Below are 22,377 nucleotides of genomic sequence, written 5' to 3' on the forward strand. Positions count from 1 at the left end.
TAGAAACATTTGGCAGGATCATTAGGTAAAAGCAGTCAGGAGGAACATTAGGTAGGATCCTCTGCAAACACGGTGCTGGAGTTGCCCTCTGTCAGTAGTCTGTTACAGATGAAGCGCTAAAGGCTAAGAAGCGGCACTGGAGTTCACTAGTCATGGAGATTCTATAGCCATGGCCACTCCCTTGAGGGAGTTCCCATTGGTAACAGGCATCAGAGATACAGACTGATGGATCAAAGTCCATTACCTTGCTTTGTCAACATTCAAATCCATCTGTCATGTCTTTTACCATGCCATCAGTCACTCTATATAATTTCAATTCTTTAGGCATACAGTAGGTATACAGTAAATGTTACCATATGTAGGTAGGTAAAGAGATGGGTGAATGGTTCCAGGTAAAGGTGGATCTGTTGCAGGGTTGTCACTGATGTCACTATGACTTTCATTTGTTTATGGATGTGGTGGTGAGGGAGTGATAAGCAGGTATGCAGTCTGGAGGGTGTGAGGGGGGGCCTGGGGCGAAAGGTACTCATAAATGAAAATGTTGTATCCTAGAATCACTGACTCTGCTAACGTGTTTGCTCACTGAATTCATTCAGGTTTCTATCACTGCTATATCAGGTTTTTCTGAGAAGAGTTATGACATTGGTTCATTGTATTTTAAGTTAGTACTTCTAGCAATAGTGTTAAAAGCATTAATGTTTTACTCAAAAGGGGCAAAATTAGTATTTCTTGAGTGTCTAGGGTAAGAAAATCAAACACATCACTCAGGACACCATCTAACCCAACAAACGCCATCACACATGACCTCTCAGACAGTTATTTCCAAGGTTTACATGACCAGTTTTAGCCTTAAACCTGACACTACTTAACACTCTGGTGCACAATGGGGTGGACCCTCTTGGTACTCCCAAAGTGAACATGGAATAGACAGCCAGCCATCAGCTGAGCATGCATGTTTATGATAATCTGTGATGCTGTTTTTGGTCTTACATTTTTTCAACAAGAATTTGTTCACAACTGATTGCTCTCCATTGTACACCAATAGCAAATCTTTTATACTAACATTAACATAACAGTGAGTCTGTTGTGTGTATGGCACTGTAGGCATGTAAATATTTCCAATAATCTAAAATTTGTAACACTATATATGGTCATGCATTATTTTTCAAATTCAAATTCGTTTGTTTGAAATTAATTCTCTTCAACAGCAAATACACTAAACAGTAAATCTGGCACCAACATCACCATTACCAAGTAAGTTTGTCAATCATCAATAGAAATATCTCATATTAGCACAGTACAGTATGGGGAGGGAGAGGAAATGTTTGGCACATACTTCATAACATATGCCTAAAGTCCTAAAAATGGATTTTTTATACATTCTTTAAGCTTTCTGAAAAATACCACAGCCAGTGTATGCCAACACAGGTATCTTAAAGGATGCATATTGGGGCATCTTTGGACCAGTGATAATCCTAATCCTATTAAGAAGAATCCATCCAGTCTTGGTGGAGCGGATCCCATCAAAAAGAATCTTCATCATGTGAGAATACTTAACTTGTTTAGAACATTATCTACAATGATTTTACAAAACAACATAACATTTTCATCACATCAGTCATTAGAATGAAGAGGAAAAGGACGGTCAATGATTCTAGTGCCAGCCTAATGTGGTGTCTTATCAGCTGAATCTATTCTTAAGCAAATATAGCACTTTCTTTCAGACTCTTCTTAACACTTCATTATTCAAAGTTTCACTTTCTTTTTCACCCCTAATCTGCTATCATCATTTTTCAAATTTTCACTTTCTTTTTCACCTCTAATCTGCTATCATCATTATTCAAACTTTCTTTTTCACCCCTAATCTGCTATCATCATTATTCAAACTTTCACTTTCTTTTTCACCTCTAATCTGCTATCATTATTCAAACTTTCACTTTCTTTTTCACCCGTAATCTGCTATCATCATTATTCAAACTTTCTTTTTCACCCCTACTCTGCTATCATCATTATTCAAACTTTCACTTTCTTTTTCACCTCTAATCTGCTATCATCGTTATTCAAACTTTCACTTTCTTTTTCACCCGTAATCTGCTATCATCATTATTCAAACTTTCTTTTCCATCCCTAATCTGCTCCGAACATCATCTAACAATCTTCAGAGGATGCGCCCATCATCATATGATGCTTTATCTTTTCCTGCTCATTTAAATATCAAGCTGACTTATTGTACAATTGTTCGCCTATACAGGACTCTTCTATTGCCAGGAAAGTGTAGAAAAAAATTTCTGTTCTCAGTACCCTTATAATCACCTTTATAAGAGCAGAGCTACTGACTAAGGGTCATATATACCCAATGACCTCTTGAATTATGCATAAATTGTTGAATGACTCAAGTTATCATATCATGACATGAATCAATCTGTCAGTCACCCACTGATCTCATGCTTATCAATAACATTACACAACAAATGCATCTATCTCTCTCTAAAATCCTATGGTAAGGGAGGACTTTAGTAACAAATGATGGGTAAAGAATTAAGCTAGAATGCCTGCCCACCAAGACAACCTCTGAACATTCTCACGTTTACTGTAGTATAAAAGGTGTAATATTTTCACATATATTCATGTTATTCACCATCAATACTGAGGCTGTGTATGAGATAAGAGAATGTATGAAATAAAAGGAGTGTGTTCAGTATTAAGAAAAAAAATCCTTTAGTATCCTCACCACTCTTGCCTGGCAATCTCCATCGCACTTAGCCACTTGACAACATTACTTTTACAGTAGTGTTAAAGGTGTAATATTTGTAAATATCTGTGTCTTTGTATGATATAAGATTATGTATGAAATAAGGGGAAAGTGTTCAAAACAAGAAAACAAATCCTTCAATATTCCCCTAATCTCCATCCCACTGAAAGTCACAGTGAAAGGTGGAGTTTTTGAAATATATTCATGTTATCTACAAGTAATGATGTGCCTAAGCATGAAATAAATGTATAAAAGCTCAACAGAAAGAAAGATCCATCATCTTATCTTCAAACTCTATCAGGAAACTGTCAGACTTCACTTAGAGCTTTTCCACCGCTAACTTAATACTAAACCATACCAAAAAGGGTAACAATATAACTTCTTGTGCATTTTGTGTGATTTCTGGATGCATATTCATCACTACACGAAGAATATTCCTTTCTTACTTTGGACAGATGGAGATGAATGTGGATGGGAATAATAAGGTTTAAGAGTTAGGATCAATATGAATCATGATCTTACCATTTTCTTCAAAAATCATTAGTTATTTCCTTAATTATTCACAATAAGCAGTTCTGACATCACTTAACTTCTATTCTCCTGATATGACACTTTATGTCTGTGATATATTAAATTCAGTTTCATTTTCATGACCATATCAATGAGAAATATGTACTTATCATCACTTGCATCTACTTTTCTAGTTTTCATGGTTTACCATACTCTAGTTTCTATTGAAACTAACCAACATGTGTCTATAGTGTCACTTGGTTTGCTCCAATTTTCAATTCCATCTTTTATTCTTTTACTTTTATTTCATGCATTTCTGATGCTCTCTGAATGTTTACAAGTTACATCAGTATATTCCTTATCATTATTTATATATTCACTATACTTTGTCGCTGTCTCCCACGTTAGCGAGCAATGTACACTTCCTTTTACCACCATCTCCAGAGGACATAACACCAACTCCATGGAGCCCAGATGGGAGAGGTATATCATTATTTACATTCGGGAAATCATGGAAGGCATGGCACCCAACCTACGCACAAAAACGACTTCCTACTGGTATGAAAAGCATGGAATACTCCTTAAACTGTACTCTTAATATCAGAGAGTACAAAGTGCAACAGTCACACGCACAGAAAACACTTTGAATATCTGTGACTCAAGACAAGTTGCACTCCTCTGACCCAAGTAGCTGTCTTTTCTTTCTGCTTAACCCACACGTGGACTGCTGGCATTCTGTCCACATGTATACAATCTCTCCTTGTCACTGATAACACTTGACAACACTTAACTTACACAACTCATTCTCCATAACCCTAGATTTTTCCTAAAGTAAGTGCTATGCGCTGGCCATGCCTTTTGGCAAAATGGTAGGAGGAATAGACAGTAGTCATAGATAAAAACATTTGACAGGAGCATTAGGTTAAAAGTAATGGGTTGGGACATTAAATAGACACATTAGCTGGAATATTCAGTGGGAACAATAGGAAGGAGCCTCTGAAAACACTGCACTAGAGTTGCCTTCTGCCAGTGGCCTCTTTTGGATGAGGCACTAAAGGCTAAAAAGGAGTACTGGACTTCACCAGTTATGGATACTCTTTTCCCTTGGCCATCCCCTTGAGGGAGTTCCTAAAGAGAACAAGCTTCAGAGATACAGAGAAATAGACAGAAAACTATTCAACATGTGGCTTATAGCTATCAAAATCAATATGGGCTGTGCGGTGGAAAAATTTTAATCTAAAAAGGCCCTGAATAGGTATTTAGAAAAAAAAGTACCAGATCTGCCAGGATATTGTGGTTACATGGGCCTGCATGTTGTGGATTCCAACAGCTTAGTTGACAAATGACCCAATTCAGTAGCAAGTGAAGGGGTGGGGAGAAAGGACCCCAGAAGATCTAATGTTTTCAACATTTAAATGATATAAAATGGCATTCTCCTTCCATAAAAATGATTGAGTATAAAAATGAATATGTTTCTTTTACATGTTAAAGGCTTCAGTCATGGACAAAAGTCCACATCAAGGATAGGCCTTAACTGAAATAGAGAGAGAATTATGAAAAGGAAAAAAAAAGTAAGGGAAAGTATTTATGAATTTTTGAGAAAGTGAAAGACCTGTCTTTTGCAATGTGCCTGGTCATGTGCCAGGTTTTAGTTATTGGGAAAGACATGAGAAGGAAAAGAGTTCCAAAGCTTCGACAAGTAGGGAAAGAAGCAGGTATCAAAACAGCCCACCAGTGAGTTGCCAATGGCCACACAATAATATGTGACACAGCAGCTTGCCATGTACTGTGAGGTTTAGCTAGTGGTGGGGGCAGCCAACTCTTGGGAGCAAAAACCAAAGTAATACCTACCGAGGAGGGAAACTGAACCAATACTGCAGAGTAGGGCAAAAGGTTCAAGTTTGGAAGTTAGCCTAGGACAGTTTATAAGTTGGACTGCTTTTGATTCTAACTCTGTCAAGTAAGGATACAGAGCTAGAACCATCCTAAATGTGAAAGCACTACTCCATATAAGAGTGAATCAATCCCTTGTATAAACAGGGCAACTGTTCAGAAGAGAAGTTTTGACATCTAAACAGGACACCCAGTTACTTAAGAGGCAGACTTAGCTATATCCAAAAATTGGGGTTTCCAAGAAAGATGGATATTACAGTAATACCAAGTATGTTCAATGAGTCAAGAGGAGGAGTTACAGAACCATCAAAAGTGAGATGAGAGTTGTGAGAAGTTTTCAATTGAGAGATGGGTAGAATTTGGGTCTTGGAGGCATTAAAATTCACAAGATTTTGTCTACCTCACTGAGGTATCCTGTCCAAGTTTGAGTTTATTGAGGAAACTGTCATGACGAGATGCAGATCAAGTGAGAAAAAGGGAGCAGAATTGAAGGATGTGGATGAATGCAGTGTTGAGTCATCAGCATATGAAGGCACTGGTTTATTTTTGGTACAGAGGAAATCACTGAAAAAAGGAGAAAAAGTGTAGGAGACAGGACAGAACCTTGAGGGACACCACTGTTGATGGAGAAAATGGGAGACACTGATCCATCACCAACCACAGAGATAGATCAGCTGGAGAGGAAGCTAGATATGAAGAAATAAAGTGACAGAAGGGAAGCCAAAATAGGGAAGCTTAGAAATGAGACCTCAATGCCACACCCTGTCAAAAGCCTCAGATATGTCAAGGGCAACTACATATGACCCCAAAATCTTTCAGGGATGATGACCAGACATTAGAAAGATAGAAAAGAATATCACCAGTGGATCTTGCCTTACGCAAGCCATACTGGTGATCAGAGAGAAGACTGATTTTCGAGGTGTTTAAGGATATGGAAGTTGAGGAGGGATTCAAAGACTTTGGAAATGGTAGATGTCAAAGCAACAAGACAATAGTTAGAGGGGTCAGAGCAGTCACCCTTCTTAGGGATGGGATGTATTTATGCAAGTTTAATATCTATAGAACTGTCATTTCTCTTGCCAACATTTATCATCATATTATGAAGAAATGCTATATTAAGAATCAAAGGAAGCACAAAATCATCAAAGAAACTGTAAATCCCAGAAAACCCAAAATAGTCATATCTCTGTAGACTTGAAGTATGCACTTACCTCTTGAGCATTTCCCACTTGTTAAGGATCTTCATTGCATAAACACGGTCGGTTCCCTTCAGCTTAACGACACACACCTCACCAAATGCCCCCCGACCTATCACCTTAACAACCTCAAAGTCGTCTCGGGACAGTCGAAGAGCCTTGACTCGCTGCACCACTGGCTTCACTGTGGAAACAAAACATCACCACTTTCAACAGCAAGTCCATTAAAATACCTTATCAACATGCTAACACAAACATTTTCACATATGACAATCACATAACCACAGCAACTCACTGAATATAATGAAACACCTTTCAACAACACAATAATAACTTAACAATCAATCAACAGTCATCTTTACAGAATCAAACAAAACATTCCACTCTCAATTACACAACATGGCTTCAGACCCAACCACTCTACTACCATGCTAAACACACATCACACAACATATCCTAGATGGCTTCAAACAACTACAGCCCCTCTCCCAAAATGTACTTGTAGCAAGACATCAACAAAGCATTGGCACCTGACAAAAAATACTTGATTCCATCCTCTACAACAATGCTAAATGTGCTTGGCCAAATTCATAGCCAGCTGCCTTAACATAATTACTTCTAAAACAAAGTCCATGGAGTTTCCCAAGGCACAGTTCTTTCTCCATCCCTCTTTAACCTCATCCTACACAATTTCTCATTACCTCTAACAAACCAACATGAAGCAGCTGACCTCACAATCATATCACAACACCAAGATAGTAACAAAACTATACTCCAATACTTTACAACTGGAACAGACAATCTGCATCTCCACAAAACTCCTCAGTCACTCTTTTGAACCAGGACAGACACTAATCCAGCTCATTCCTTCCAGTCACCTTGACAGGAAAATCACTTCCACAGAACATCAATCATATCATGAATCACATATGACATACTTAAAATACTAGTACAAACTAAATGCTCTATAGCTGTAACTGGCATGAGAGAGAGAGAGAGAGAGAGAGAGAGAGAGAGAGAGAGAGAGAGAGAGAGAGAGAGAGAGAGAGAGAGGAGAGGAGAGGAGAGGAGAGGAGAGGAGAGGAGAGGAGAGGAGAGGAGAGGAGAGGAGAGGAGAGGAGAGGAGAGAGGGGAGAGAGGGGAGAGAGGGGAGAGAGGAGAGGGGGGAGAGGGGGGAGAGGGGGGAGAGGGGAGAGAGGGGAGAGGAGAGTGGGGAGAGGAGAGAGGGGAGGAGAGGAGAGGAGAGGAAAGAGAGAGAGAGAGCGAGGTAGAGAGACTCCTAACATCCATTTCATTCAAAACTACACCTCACTTGCCAGGTATTCCACCCTAAGTAAACAAAATAAAGCTACAAACCACATCCAAAAGAGGTTGCTGAACAACCACTGTCTACACAGAAACTACACACTTATGGTTAAGAACGAAGATTTTCCCGATAAAATCCCACCTCAGCAGGCTCAGCACTCAATTCTATGCAACAGTACAGAACCCATCCTATCTAAACCACTCCAAAAAAGTTCAACATCCTCCATTTACGAATAAAAACCTTACCCTGCCTCACAATTACATAAACTCTACTCCCAGACTACCAAACCCAACAAATATAACACTGACAAAACACATACACAACAAAATAACCCAACAAGAACTAAATATCTTTGTCCTGACTCAGTCTTGAACTTCATCCCACCAGAAAAAAAAACAATCAACAAACACTCCCCAGACACACATATCGTACTCTCCCATATATGCAATGGAAATCACCCATCCCTATAACACTATATACACCATTTCAACAAATCACAAAGCCCTTCATGCCCACAGTGCAACTAGCATAAAAAAGAACTGAACAGTTACCTCTCAATTGCACTGAACTCTCCTCACATAAGACACACATAACACTACTGCAGTCTATGACCTTGGTCCACCATATGGATGTGGCCAACTTTCTGAGTGCAGCAGGAGCCTTATAAAGACAGAAGGGATCTCTTGGGCAGGAAGTCAGTATATATCATGACAATGAAAATGAGTTCATTTCAGGCATTTGAACACTGCACAGCTGATGATGCCTCTTTCTCAGTCTTCGAGCATGTGTGGAGAGTTCAAAGCAGTTACAATAATTTCAGTTTCCTCATGTACAATTTTTTTTTTCTTTTAAAGTTTTTGGTCATAAAATGCTCTGAAGTAAAGGAGACTCTAAAAATGGTTTGACAGGAAGGATATACTCTCTTACCATCTGCCATGCAGAGCACATTTCCCTTAATTTCATGCCTTTTCTTGCCAAGTCTACAACTAGTCACTATAGCATGATAAGGCAGCCACAGGCCTGCTGGGGTGGGTAATTAATGCTAAATCACTTCTGCAAGTCACACACCACTTCTGCTATGTTCTCCAGCTGAGATCCAATCACTCTAATGCTGTCCCATACTGCTGCTACCTCTATTGCTACTGGTAATCCCTACTCTTGCAACTGCTTCTACCTCTCCTACTGCAAATGCTACTGATACTCCCTCTAGCTACTGCTACTACTGCTGCTACCTCAACTGCTACCTCTATTGCTGCTGTTACCCTCCTACTGCAAATTCCAGTGATATCCTCCACTGCTGCTGCTGTTATCAGCCCTCCTGCTGCAACTGCTATCTCTACTGCTGTTGATACTCCCTACTGCTGCTGCTAACCCTCCTACTGCAAATGCTACCTCTACCTGTACTGTTAACCCATACTGCTAATGCAGTTTCTCCTTCTGCTATTTCTGCCTCTACAGCTACTGATATCCCCTACTGCTGCTGGTGCCCCTCCTACTGCTAATGATACCCCATACTGCTGCTATTAGCCCTTCTACTACAACTACCACCACCTAATGCTGCTACTGCTATTTCTCCTGCTGCCCCTCACTGCTTATGCTACATTTTACTGCTCCTGCTACCCTTCACTGCTCCTGCTACCCTTCACTGCTTCTACTACCCTTTACTTCAACAGCTACCCTTCACTGCACCCGCTATGCCTTCTGCTGCTACTGCACCTGCTATCCCCACTGATACTGCTGCTCCTGCTAACCATATTGCTGCTGTTGCTCCCACTATTCCTAATGATGTTGTTGCTCCTGTTACCTCCTCCTGCCTGCTATTACTCCTGCTCTCCTAGGGCTGCTGTTGCTCCTACTACCCCCTACCCCTGAAAATATATGCTGCTGTTATTCCTGCTAAAAGCTACCCTAGGGAAAGGCTGAAGTCCTGGGGTGCAGAAAAGAGAGGTATATCATCTATATATGGAAATACTAAAAAGTATGGTTCCCAACTCACACCTGGAAATAACATCCTACTAGCATAATGGGGCTCAAGACTCTTCAACACCTTACCTGTTATCATCAGAAACACCATGGGATGCACGGTCAATTAGTTTAAGAGTGCCCTGGAGAAGTACCTACAGTGTACCAGACCAGCCAGCCATAGGGAACTATGTGAGCCTGAAGGCAGCAGCTTCTAACAGCTTCATCAATTAGCAATCCAACCCGATAGTTTGGGCCTTGGCCCAGTTGTGGGGGTAAAGGACCCCCACAGACTTCCTGATACCCCATAATGATGCTATTGTTCCTGCTACTTCCTACTGCTACTGTTGTTCCTGCTATCCCCCTACCATTGCTATTACTCCTGCTATCCCATTATGCTTCTATTGCTCCTGTTAATTCCCTACTGCTACTGTTGCTCATGTAATCCCATACTGATGCTGTTATTCCTGTTACCCTCTGCTGCTCCTGTTAGACTACTGACAAAGCATATAAAGCCAGCTTCCCTGTGGAGGGTATGTGTACCTAAGGGCTGTGGCTTCCAACAGTCTCGTTGACCAATGGCCCAACCAAACAGCCTATACACACCCCAGGTGTAAAGTAGAACAATGCCTATGGTATGGGAATAGGGAAGACATGAAAAGCAACACAAAATACCACATTAACTAAAACAGTCCTATCATGAATGAAAACTGAGTGAAAGACCTTGGAGTGCTAATGTCTGACACAAGTTTACTTTAAGGAAACAAAGCAAGGCAACACATGTCTCTCTCCCAAAAAGTTGGAAGGTTGGATCTTTTGTATCTTACAGCCAAGTGAGGAGAAACCAATGATGATGCTCTTTAAGGAACATCTTAATCTCTTGATATGGATAATGCTGTGTAATAACATCAACGCACAAGGTGGGCAAAATGGCAGAATTAGAAAGTGTACCATAATGATGTAGCAAGGAGGTGAAATTATGGGAATGACTTAAATCACGGTGGCTGTACTCCTGGGGTGCAGATGGGAAAGGTAAATTATCATTTACAACTGGAAACTCTTAGAAAGCATGGTCCCCAACCCACAAGCAGATATAATTACAATTGGCACAACAAGCACTGAAGACTCAGTAAAATAATGCTACTTAAATCAAAAGGTGATATAACTACATCAAGAAAACACTTTGAACATCCAGGACCCATAACTATTCAATACACAGCATTGCAGCCATCAGAAACATTGTGGGGTGATCAAAAGAGAAATTTTAAAAGTCCCAGCCAGGATAAGTATTTACAACACATATCACACCAGCCAGGGTGTGGTGGTTATGCAAGCCTGAAGGCCACAGCTTCAAACAGCTTGGTTGACAAATGAACCTTTTCAGCAACTTGCACTCAGCCCCAAAATGGGACTAAGGATTAAAAGATATCTGAAACAATGCCAAGTAAATATGTACTGGTTGCGGGACATGTGGTTGCACTGGTGCACTAACCACAAGACACGAGGTCGTATTGTCCACAGGAAACAGGGTTATACCAGCTGTAAGACTCAAAATGTTGTACTAACCAAAGGACATGAAGTTGTACCGGGAATGGGATATATAACTGTACTGGCCACTGGTTAGAGGCTGTACTGTCTGTGGGACATTTGATTGTACTGGCCACAGAAGATATTGTATTGTTCACAGGACTCAGGGTCGTACTGCCCACAAGACATATGGTTGTACTGGCTGTGGGACACACGATACTGTGGCTGCAGAAAACTAGGTTGTACTGGCCACAAGGCATGTGGCTGTACTGACTGTGGCACATGTGGATATACGGGCCACATAACACTTAGATGCACTGGGCATGGAACATCACCCGTACTGGCTGCAGGAACCCCCGGTTGAAAATTTAAACCTAGAAAATGTTTGAACAAGCTGAATAAAGGTAAATAACCGAATAGGAAAGAATACAGATTCTACCATCCATAATTGTGGGTACAATCACCAAACACTCCTTAACAAGTACGATGAGAACCACCACATATCAGGAACAATGAGACATATCCCTCTTGCCTATCAAAATACATGTTCATTTTCAGTGACAGACAAAAGGCCAAACAGATAGGGAAGAATTACCTGAGGAAAGGAAATGACACTGGCTTTCCTCTTTAGAATGGAGTGGAAACTACAAGCTTCCTACCATATTCAGCAGAACACAGCAAATCAATCCCAAAAGCAATACAGAGGCAAGCCATGTTTGATCCCTCATTTATGTCAACATACAGAGACTGAAATCACATAGAACAATTAAAATCCCATTCATAACTGGCTTGCTAAATGAGTTAAAAGCAGTATTTGTGGCCTTAACTGAAACACACAATAAAGACCACATGAATAGCAAGGTATGTATCCTAAATTAAAATTTGAGCAGATACAACTGGACTAGACGATCATGTGGAGGAGATGGCCTATATACAGCAGATCAACTTATAACAATTAACTCCTGAACTCCTCAAATGATGTACTAGAAGCATTCACTGTCAAGACTGAAAACCCAAACCAGGTCATTGCATCAGTCTATAGACCACCTGAGGCAAAGCCTGTTCCTCATTCTTATACCTGACATTCAAGTAAACACATGCCACAGATCCATATCATCCTTTGCAGATGATACAAGAATAAGTACGAAAATCACATCAATATATAATTCCAAAAGGCTACAAAGAGACATAAATGAAGTCTTTAACTGGGTAACCAAGGACAGCATGCTGTTCCATGGAGATAAATTTCAATTCCTCTAATGTGGGGAAAATGATGGAATCAAAAACAAACAGAATATCAGAGAGACATAAACACTATCATAAACCTGGTGAATAATGTGAAGGACCTTAAAGTAAGAATGTCTATTGACCTAACCTTCATTGAACACAACAAAACAACGGCAGTCTCACGCAAAAGGATGGCAGGCTGGATCCTGAGGATTTTCAAGATGAGGGAAGATAAACCAATGATGATATCATTCAACAAACTAATTCTTTCATGACCTCAGTGTTGTTGCATTCTTAAATCACCCTACAAGATGGGTAAAACTACATAGAAAGTGTTTAGAGATCTTTCACAGCCCATATCAATGTAGTAAAAGAACTATATTACAAGGAATGACTGAAATCTTTAAGGCTATACTCCCTTGAAAGCAGACAGGAGAGGTATATCATCATCTATATCTGGAAAATCCTAGAAGATATGGTTCCCAACTTACATTTGGAAATAATATTCTACTGGCATAACCGGCCTGAAACATTGAATATATTCAACCTCTGGAATCCAAAGGTGCAATAATCACAAAAAAGAAAACCATCTTAAGCATCAGGGGCCCAAGACTCTTCAAAATCTTGCCATACACCATCAGAAACAGCATGGAATGCACAACAGAAAAGTTTAAGAGTGCACTGGACAAGTACCTACAAAGTGTACCAGACCACCCAGGCTGTGGGGGATACGTGGGCCTCACATGTGGGTTCTAATCAACTTGGTCGACTTATGACCCAATCCAGCTGCCAGGGCCTTGCCTAGGCTGTGAAGACCCCCTAAGACTCTATGAGGCTGCAGGAAACAAGAGTTGTACTGGCCATATAACACTTGGTTATACAGGCCATGCACCACAGAGTTATACTGGCCTCAGAAAATATATTGTATGGGCCGCAAAACACATTTGTACTGTCTATCAAAAACATGGGATTATACTGGATGTGGAGAAAAGGGTTGTACTGTCTGTGTGATACTTGGTCGTACTGACCATGTGATACATGGCTGTACTGGCCATGTGACACTTGATTATACTTCCTACAGGATATGTGGTTGTAGTGGCTGCAGTACAAGGGATGGTATTGGCCACAAAACACAGGGTTGTACTGGCCAAGTGATACTTGGCTGTATTGGCCACAGAACACCCAAATGACACTTGGCTGTACTGGTCACAGGATATGCAGTTGTACTGGCAACAGAATATATGGTTGTAAGAGCTGGAACACAAAGATTGTACTTACCAAGGAACACAAGCTTGTACAGCCTGCAAAACACAATGCTGTGCTGGCCACAGAAAATGGGACTGTGCTTAACAATGAACACTTAGTTGTAAAAGATGCCAAACGTAACACATGGCTGCACAGGACAGGGTCGTACTGGCCAAGGGACACAAGGATGTACTTGCCAGAGGACATGGAGTTGTACAGGCCATGAGATATGTAGATGAACTAGCTGCAAGACATAGAGTCGTGCTGGCTACAAGACATGTTTGCAGTGGCTGAAAGACATAGGGATGAACTGGCCACAAGACACTGGGTTATATTAACCAAAGGACAATTGGTTGTACTGGCCACAATACATGGGATTTTACTGGCCACAGGACATGTGGTCATACTAGCCATGACACACGTGGTTGTACTGGCTGCAATGCACATGAATGTACAGGCTGCGGTACATATGATTACAGTGGCTGTGAGACAAGTGGTTGCACTGGCAGTGGGATATAGAGTTGTCCTGGCAGTGAGACATGTGGCTGTACTGACAGCGGGATATAAGGTTGTTATTGCCACGAGAAACATGGGTGTACTGGCTGTGGAACATGTGGTTGAGCTGGCCATGGGACATAGGTTGCACTGACAGTGAGACAGGTGGTTGTACTGGTTGTTGGATAAAAGGTTGTAACGGCCATGAAACAAGTCATTGTGCAGGCCATTGGACACAGAGTTGTACTGGTTGGAGAACACAAGAGTTGTACTGGTCATGGGAAATGGGGTTGTACTGGCCATGGGACATGGTTTGTATGGGATGTGGGACACAGGATTGTGCTGGTCGTGGGACATGGGGGTCAGGGAACATGGTTTAACAACCTAGTATGGTAATGTCGATATCATCTTGTGTGTGTGTGTGTGTGTGTGTGTGTGTGTGTGTGTGTGTGTGTGTGTGTGCAGCTATGCTTTTAGTAACTGTCAACCTCTGACCATGATGGTGCCATCTTAGGACCATGACCTTGCCACACCAGAGTACAACCCAAGTATGACGATGTGACCTCTGACTGACCTAATCGGACCATCATACTCAAGGTGTACAACCTTTATAATTCAGTGATCCATCACACTTGAGGGAATACCCCTGAGTTAATGTGCAAGGGATGTACCCTCGAGCTCAGGGAGCATACCCTCATATCCAAGAAGCGTACCCTCCAGCTCAAGGAGCAACAAACCTTGTGTCTAAGGGCCATAACCTCAAGCTCAAGGAGCACACACTTGTGTCCAATATTGGGCATACCCTTGAGCTCAAGGAGCATACCCTTGTATCCAAGGGGCGTACCCTCAAGCTCAAGGAGCATACCCCAAGCTCAAGGAGAATACACCCAAGCTCAAGGAGCATACCAGTGTCTAAAGGGCGTACCCTTGTGTCCAAGGAGCATACCCTCGTGTCCAAGGGGTGTACTCTCATGTCCAGGGGGCATACCCTCGAGCTCAAGGAGCATTCCTTCATGTCCAGGGGAGGTTCCCTCATGTCCAAGGGGCATACCCTCGACATCAAGGAGCATAGTCTGTGTCCAGGGAGCATACCTTCGTGTTCTAGGAGCATATCCTCATGTCCAAAGGGCGTACCCTCGTGTCCAAGGGGCATACCCTCATGTTCAAAGGGCGTACCCTCGTGTCCAAGGGGCATACCCTTGTATCCAAGGGGCGTACCCTAGTCTAGCTCAAGGAGCATAACCTCGAGCTCAGAAAGCATACCTTCATGTTCAAGGGGCGTATCATCTTGGGGTTATCATCTGGTAACAGTGGGTCGGCACATAAAAATCCCGGTTACGTCAGTGAAGTAAAACATGAGGAAAACTAGGGTATCATAGAAATGCTCAAGTTCTTTAATAAAAGCAGAAGCAACAACAGCAGCAGTTGGGATTAGCAGTGACCATGGCAGCAGCAGAGGCAACAGCAGCAGCTGTAGGGGGGGTAGCTGTGACAACGGCAGCAGCACAACAGGGGGTATCAGTGACAAGCAGCAGCAGGAGGGAATAGCACTAGCAAACTGCAGCAGGGGGTAGGTAGAAGTAGCAGTAAGGGGGGGGGGGGGGGGGGGGGAGGACAGCAGGGCAGTGGTAAGGGGGCGGGGAGGGCATTAGGATGGAATATACTCGTTAAAATATTCACCACCCCCCCCCCCTCTACACACACACACACACACACACACACACATACAGAGCTCAGGTCATTGGTCGCAAGGTGGCGGGAGCCGCGCGCGCGGTAAGCAGGCAATGTACCTAACCACGGAGCTTTGACCGGTCCGCGACACATTTGAAATACTTAACACATGGCCTCCGTCAATTCCCCACCGTTCTCCCCACAGTGTCGCTGATGGCTGGGGGGGGGGGGGGGGGCAACATGCTGAAGAGGTGGGGGCGCCGCCCCCCCTTGCCCCATGGTGAAGAGGTGGGCGCCCCCCACCGGGGTGGTCAAGGCACTTCCTCCGGGGCAGTCACCAGTGTTTATGAGTCATGTCCTTGAGTGGGCTAATATTAGCCTTCAGTCGTCGTGGAAGTTGCCTTTGGGCGAATATATCAATGGGAAAGGGTTTTTGTGGATGTGTATTTCACCCCACTCTATGTGTTCTGGGACGCGACACGTCCCACAGCGTGGCAGACATTCCACGGACGACGTCCTTCCCTATCACAGTCGTCTGGTATCAAATGATGACACTGTTGAATACCCACACCTCCCCTGGTGGCGGCACGCGTGTCACCCAGATGGTCTAGTAGCCATATCCGTTTGGACCTCGGCGGCGTTGTGATCCCGCGGAAAGCGAGTAGTGACGCCACAGACCCTTGAAGTCTACGCTATCTGGTGGTGTGGAGTCTACTCTATCTGATGTGGAGTCTACGCTACCTGGTGTGGTGGAGTTTACGCTATCTGGTGTGGTGGAGTCTACGCTATCTGGTGTGGTGGAGTCTACGCTATCTGGTGTGGTGGAGTCTACGCTATCTGGTGTGGTGGAGTCTACGCTATCTGGTGTGGTGGAGTCTACGCTATCTGGTGTGGTGGAGTCTACGCTATCTGGTGTGGTGTGGAGTCTACGCTATCTGGTGTGGTGGAGTCTACGCTATCTGGTGTGGTGGAGTCTACGCTATCTGGTGTGGTGGAGTCTACGCTATCTGGTGTGGTGTGGAGTCTACGCTATCTGGTGTGGTGGAGTCTACGCTATCTGGTGTGGTGGAGTCTACGCTATCTGGTGTGGTGGAGTCTACGCTATCTGGTGTGGTGGAGTCTACGCTATCTGGTGTGGTGGAGTCTACGCTATCTGGTGTGGTGGAGTCTACGCTATCTGGTGTGGTGGAGTCTACGCTATCTGGTGTGGTGGAGTCTACGCTATCTGGTGTGGTGGAGTCTACGCGATCTGTATAGACTAGGTCTGGTGTGGTGTTTCCCCCTGGTACCTGCTTCCCGTTACCCGGTCACTCGGGGAGAACTTAGTCACAAAGTCTACAGTCGTGTGTTTTTTTTTTTTTTGTTTGTTCGTTTTTCTGGAAGCTTTTCATCCCAGTCACTTCCTTCCGGGATTTTTTTTTTTTTTTCCCTACATAGTTTGTCTTCGATTTGTTTTGATCTAACGTGCGGCAGAGGTTGAAGACGACGACCACACCCCCCCAAAAAAAAATATATATAAGAAAACACGTCACTGGGCCTCCAAAGAGATCAAGGCACAACTGCATGTGATCGCTCACAGACCCCGTGTGATGACCGACTGCGCAGAAAACAGACGCTGGTACCGGCAGTGTCGCTGGCGGTGTAGCAACACACACAGCCGACACAGTTAACGTTACCCCAACCCCCAAAGCAAGCCTACGCGCACGTGCGCACACCGACACGTACATGTGTACACGGCACAAACGCACGCACGCACGCAAAACACGCGCGGACGAAGGTACCTCCAACTCCTGCGCAGGTCCGTTGAGGGAGACAAAAGAGGAAAGTTACCAAGGGACAGAATAACAAACCTCAAACCCATTACAAACTGTACATGAGATACGTCATACACAACATACACAGCAAATACTGGGAAGACAAGTCCTTCACCTGCGCACTGGGGGATGATTGTGATGGCCATCGTGCACGAGTCAAACGAACGGATGGGGAGTGATAGTGTACGAAACTTTAAGAAAAACTGCGCAAGAGCTTAGGTCCCCACATCTGTTCAACCCATAATCACCAACACCATAAAAGACACATGGACTTTTTAACGAAAGAAAAAAAAATAGAGAGAGCCTGACAGCTGCATCCATGGTATATATATATATATATATATATATATATATATATATATATATATATATATATATATTTCTTTTTCTTTCAAACTATTCGCCATTTCCCGCGTTAGCGAGGTAGCGTTAAGAACAGAGAACTGGGCCTTTGATGGAATATCCTCACCTGGCCCCCTTCTCTGTTCCTTCTTTTGGAAAATCAAAAAAAAAAATAAAAAAAAAAAAAAATATTTATACCCCTCAGCCAACCATAATATACCCTCAGCCACCCATAACATACACCTCAGCCAACCATAATATACGCCTCAGCCAACCATAATATACCCCTCAGCCAACCATAATATACATCTCAGCCAACCATAATATATATCTCAGCCAACCATAATATACATCTCAGCCAACCATAATATATATCTCAGCCAACCATAATATACATCTCAGCCAACCATAATATATATCTCAGCCAACCATAATATACATCTCAGCCAACCATAATATACATCTCAGCCAACCATAATATACCCCTCAGCCAACCATAATATACACCTCAGCCAACCATAATATACATCTCAGCCAACCATAATATATATCTCAGCCAACCATAACATACACCTCAGCCAACCATAATATACACCTCAGCCAACTATAATATACCCCTCAGTCAACCATAATATACATCTCAGCTAACCATAATATACATCTCAGCTAACCATAATATACATCTCAGCTAACCATAATATACATCTCAGCTAACCATAATATACATCTCAGCTAACCATAATATACATCTCAGCCAACCATAATATATATCTCAGCCAACCATAATATATATCTCAGCCAACCATAATATATATCTCAGCCAACCATAATATATATCTCAGCCAACCATAATATATATCTCAGCCAACCATAACATACACCTCAGCCAACCATAATATACCCCTCAGCCAACCATAATATACATCTCAGCTAACCATAATATACACCTCAGCCAACCATAATATATATCTCAGCCAACCATAATATACCCTCAGCCAACCATAATATACCCCTCAGCCAACCATAATATAACCCTCAGCCAACCAACCATAATATAGACCTCAGCCAACCATAACATACGCCTCAGCCAACCATAATATACACCTCAGCCAACCATAACATACACCTCAGCCAACCATAACATACGCCTCAGCCAACCATAATATATATCTCAGCCAACCATAATATACCCTCAGCCACCCATAACATACACCTCAGCCAACCATAATATACCCTCAGCCACCCATAACATACACCTCAGCCAACCATAATATACCCCTCAGCCAACCATAATATACATCTCAGCCAACCATAATATACGTCTCAGCCAACCATAATATACCCCTCAGCCACCCATAACATACACCTCAGCCAACCATAATATACCCCTCAGCCACCCATAACATACACCTCAGCCAACCATAATATACCCCTCAGCCAACCATAATATACACCTCAGCCAACCATAATATACATCTCAGCCAACCATAATATACATCTCAGCCAACCATAATATATATCTCAGCCAACCATAATATACCCTCAGCCAACCATAATATACCCTCAGCCAACCATAATATACCCTTCAGCCAACTATAATATACCCCTCAGTCAACCATAATATACATCTCAGCTAACCATAATATACACCTCAGCCAACCATAACATACACCTCAGCCAACCATAATATACACCTCAGCCAACCATAATATACATCTCAGCCAACCATAATATACACCTCAGCTAACCATAATATACATCTCAGCCAACCATAACATACACCTCAGCCAAACATAATATACATCTCAGCCAACTATAACCCTCAGCTAGCCAAACATAACATAGACCTCACCCAACCACAAAATACCCCACAGCCAACCATAATACACACCTCAGCCAACCATAATATAACCCTCAGCCAACCATAATATACACCTCAGCCAACCATAATATAACCCTCAGCCAACCATAATATAACCCTCACCCAACCATAATATACCCCTCAGCCAACCATAATATACACCTCAGCCAACTAAAACACTTTCCAACAGTAACATAAAACCTCATATGCCAAGTATGACACATCCGGGCCGGTGACACATTACATGACACACGTGTTTGTGAGAGCAATCAAGAGACGCTCCTCCCGGCACGGGAAGAGACAGGAGGCGGGCGGGGAGAGGGCGTACATACCCACTCTCTCACGAGGTAGTGATGGTGGCGGGGAGAGGGCGTACATACCCACTCTCCCACAACAGGGAGTGATGGTGGCGAGGAGAGAGCGTACACACCCACTCTCCCACAACAGGTAGTGATGGTGGCGGGGAGAGGGCGTACATACCCACTCTCCCACAACAGGCAGTGACGGTGGCGTGGAGAGGGCGTACATACCCACTCTCCCACAACAGGGAGTGATGGTGGCGAGGAGAGGGCGTACATACCCACTCTCTCACGAGGTAGTGATGGTGGCGGGGAGAGAGCGTACACACCCACTCTCCCACAACAGGCAGTGATGGTGGCGGGGAGAGGGCGTACATACCCACTCTCCCACAACAGGCAGTGATGGTGGCGTGGAGAGGGCGTACATACCCACTCTCCCACAACAGGGAGTGATGGTGGCGAGGAGAGGGCGTACATACCCACTCTCCCACAACAGGCAGTGACGGTGGCGGGGAGAGGGCGTACATATCCACTCTCCCACAACAGGCAGTGATGGTGGCGTGGAGAGGGCGTACATACCCACTCTCCCACAACAGGGAGTGATGGTATCTGGAAGGAATTAGGGCCGGGCAAGAGGCGGCCGGGAGGAAGCATACATACCCACACTGGACCCAATCTGGTGGTGGGGTGGGGTGGTGGCAGGAGTGAGTGAGAGCGAGGAGAGAGGCAAGAGGAGGTCGGGGAGAGCCAATGCCCAAACTCTTCCCCAGCTAGTGGTGGTGATGTCAAGAATGAGTCAGGGCGACGAGGAGAGGCAAGAGGCGGTCCTGGAGAATGTATGTACGTACACACATTCCTCCAGCTGGTGATGGTCGGGTCAAGAGTGAGTCAGGCGGCGAGGACAGGCAGGAGCCGGCCGGGGAGAAAGCGTAAGCACACACACACACACACACACACACACACACACACACACACACACACACACACACACACACACACACCTCCCGCAGCAGGTGGTGAGTGGCAGCGTCAGGAGCCAGGGTGAGGAAGGAGGAGAGGAACGAGGCAGTCGTGGAGAACGTAAGTACACACACACACACACACACACACACACACACACACACACACATACACACACACACACATACACACACACACACACACACACACACACACACACACACACACCTCCCGCAGCAGGTAGTGGCAAGCGTGGGGGAGAAGGGCTTGTAAGGGAGGCATGAGGGAAGGGGCGGGAGGCGGAGCACGTGCTCCCACTACCAACAAGGAGCCACCACTGTTACCCGAAAGTCTTACACAACCTTCAGCCAGCCACACAGCACCGGCCTGAAACCGTCAAACGCCATCTTGGGCGCAAGACAAGACTGATCTGTTCACTTCCACGGTCAAGAACGCCTACCACACACCGCCATCCTAACGAGCGAACCTCCCAAGCTTGAAGCTGAACTAACGTTACGACCCATACCAAGTCTGACGCTAAGACAAGCACTGGCATCATGAACCCACACACAACAACATACGAGAAAGGAAGGAAGGAAGGGGGGAAGGAAAGAGGGAGGTGGAGATATGACAAATTAAAAAAATCTGTAATCAGGATGGCAAGGTAAACAACACACGCACACACACACACACACAATGGCCTGCACGGACGTCACCCAACGCAACACCTCTCCCATTATGTCGCCAAGAGACACGACGAAACCCCCAGCGAGATTGATGTGACGAAGCTGAGAATTGGCACGGACGCAGATGAAGGCGCAAGCAAACTTCTCGATCAAAAAGAGAGAGAGAGAGAGAGAGAGAGAGAGAGAGAGAGAGAGAGAGAGAGAGAGAGAGAGAGAGAGAGAGAGACCCGGATGATGAGCAAATAATTCCATCCACATGCCCCGAGTCGAAATCTGGAGAGCTTCAAGTACCACTGAACCAACTGGGATCACAGATGGGGCAACAACCTCGCCATAAAAAAAAAAAACCAATACATTCTGGCATCATTTCCCCCCTCCCTCAAAGAGTCTCAAACTGACTGACCCACATCGCTCCACTCCACGAAAGGTGGAAAAGCTGAGCAGTCACAAAAACAAAACCATCGACACACAGCATCAATACCACACCTCATTCAAATCTTCAGAAGGGGAGGAACTTGTAGGAAGTGGACACGCGCCACAGCCCAAGACAACATATGAGGCTTCCAGGTGAGACAGATCTCGTCTCTATCTCATCACGTTAGAAATGTGGAAACTCTGGAAAACGAAGAAA

General features: G+C 43.8%; 1 protein-coding gene across 10 annotated transcripts in view; it reads right to left on the reverse strand.

Annotated features, from left to right (window-relative positions):
* The window catches only part of gek (serine/threonine-protein kinase gek), a 266,032-nt gene that overhangs the window by 161,778 nt on the left and 81,877 nt on the right, over positions 1-22,377 (reverse strand). For all 10 annotated transcript variants that reach the window (XR_011714432.1, XR_011714433.1, XM_071676518.1 and 7 more), the window contains one exon: positions 6,367-6,535. Coding sequence is in view for 8 of the 10 variants with exons in the window: in XM_071676518.1 (XP_071532619.1) it covers positions 6,367-6,535 (169 nt within the window). In the remaining 2 variants the exon portion in view is untranslated. The remainder of the gene's footprint in view (positions 1-6,366; positions 6,536-22,377) is intronic.

This window comes from Panulirus ornatus, chromosome 23, assembly GCF_036320965.1.
Source record: "Panulirus ornatus isolate Po-2019 chromosome 23, ASM3632096v1, whole genome shotgun sequence".
Lineage (NCBI taxonomy): Eukaryota > Metazoa > Arthropoda > Malacostraca > Decapoda > Palinuridae > Panulirus > Panulirus ornatus.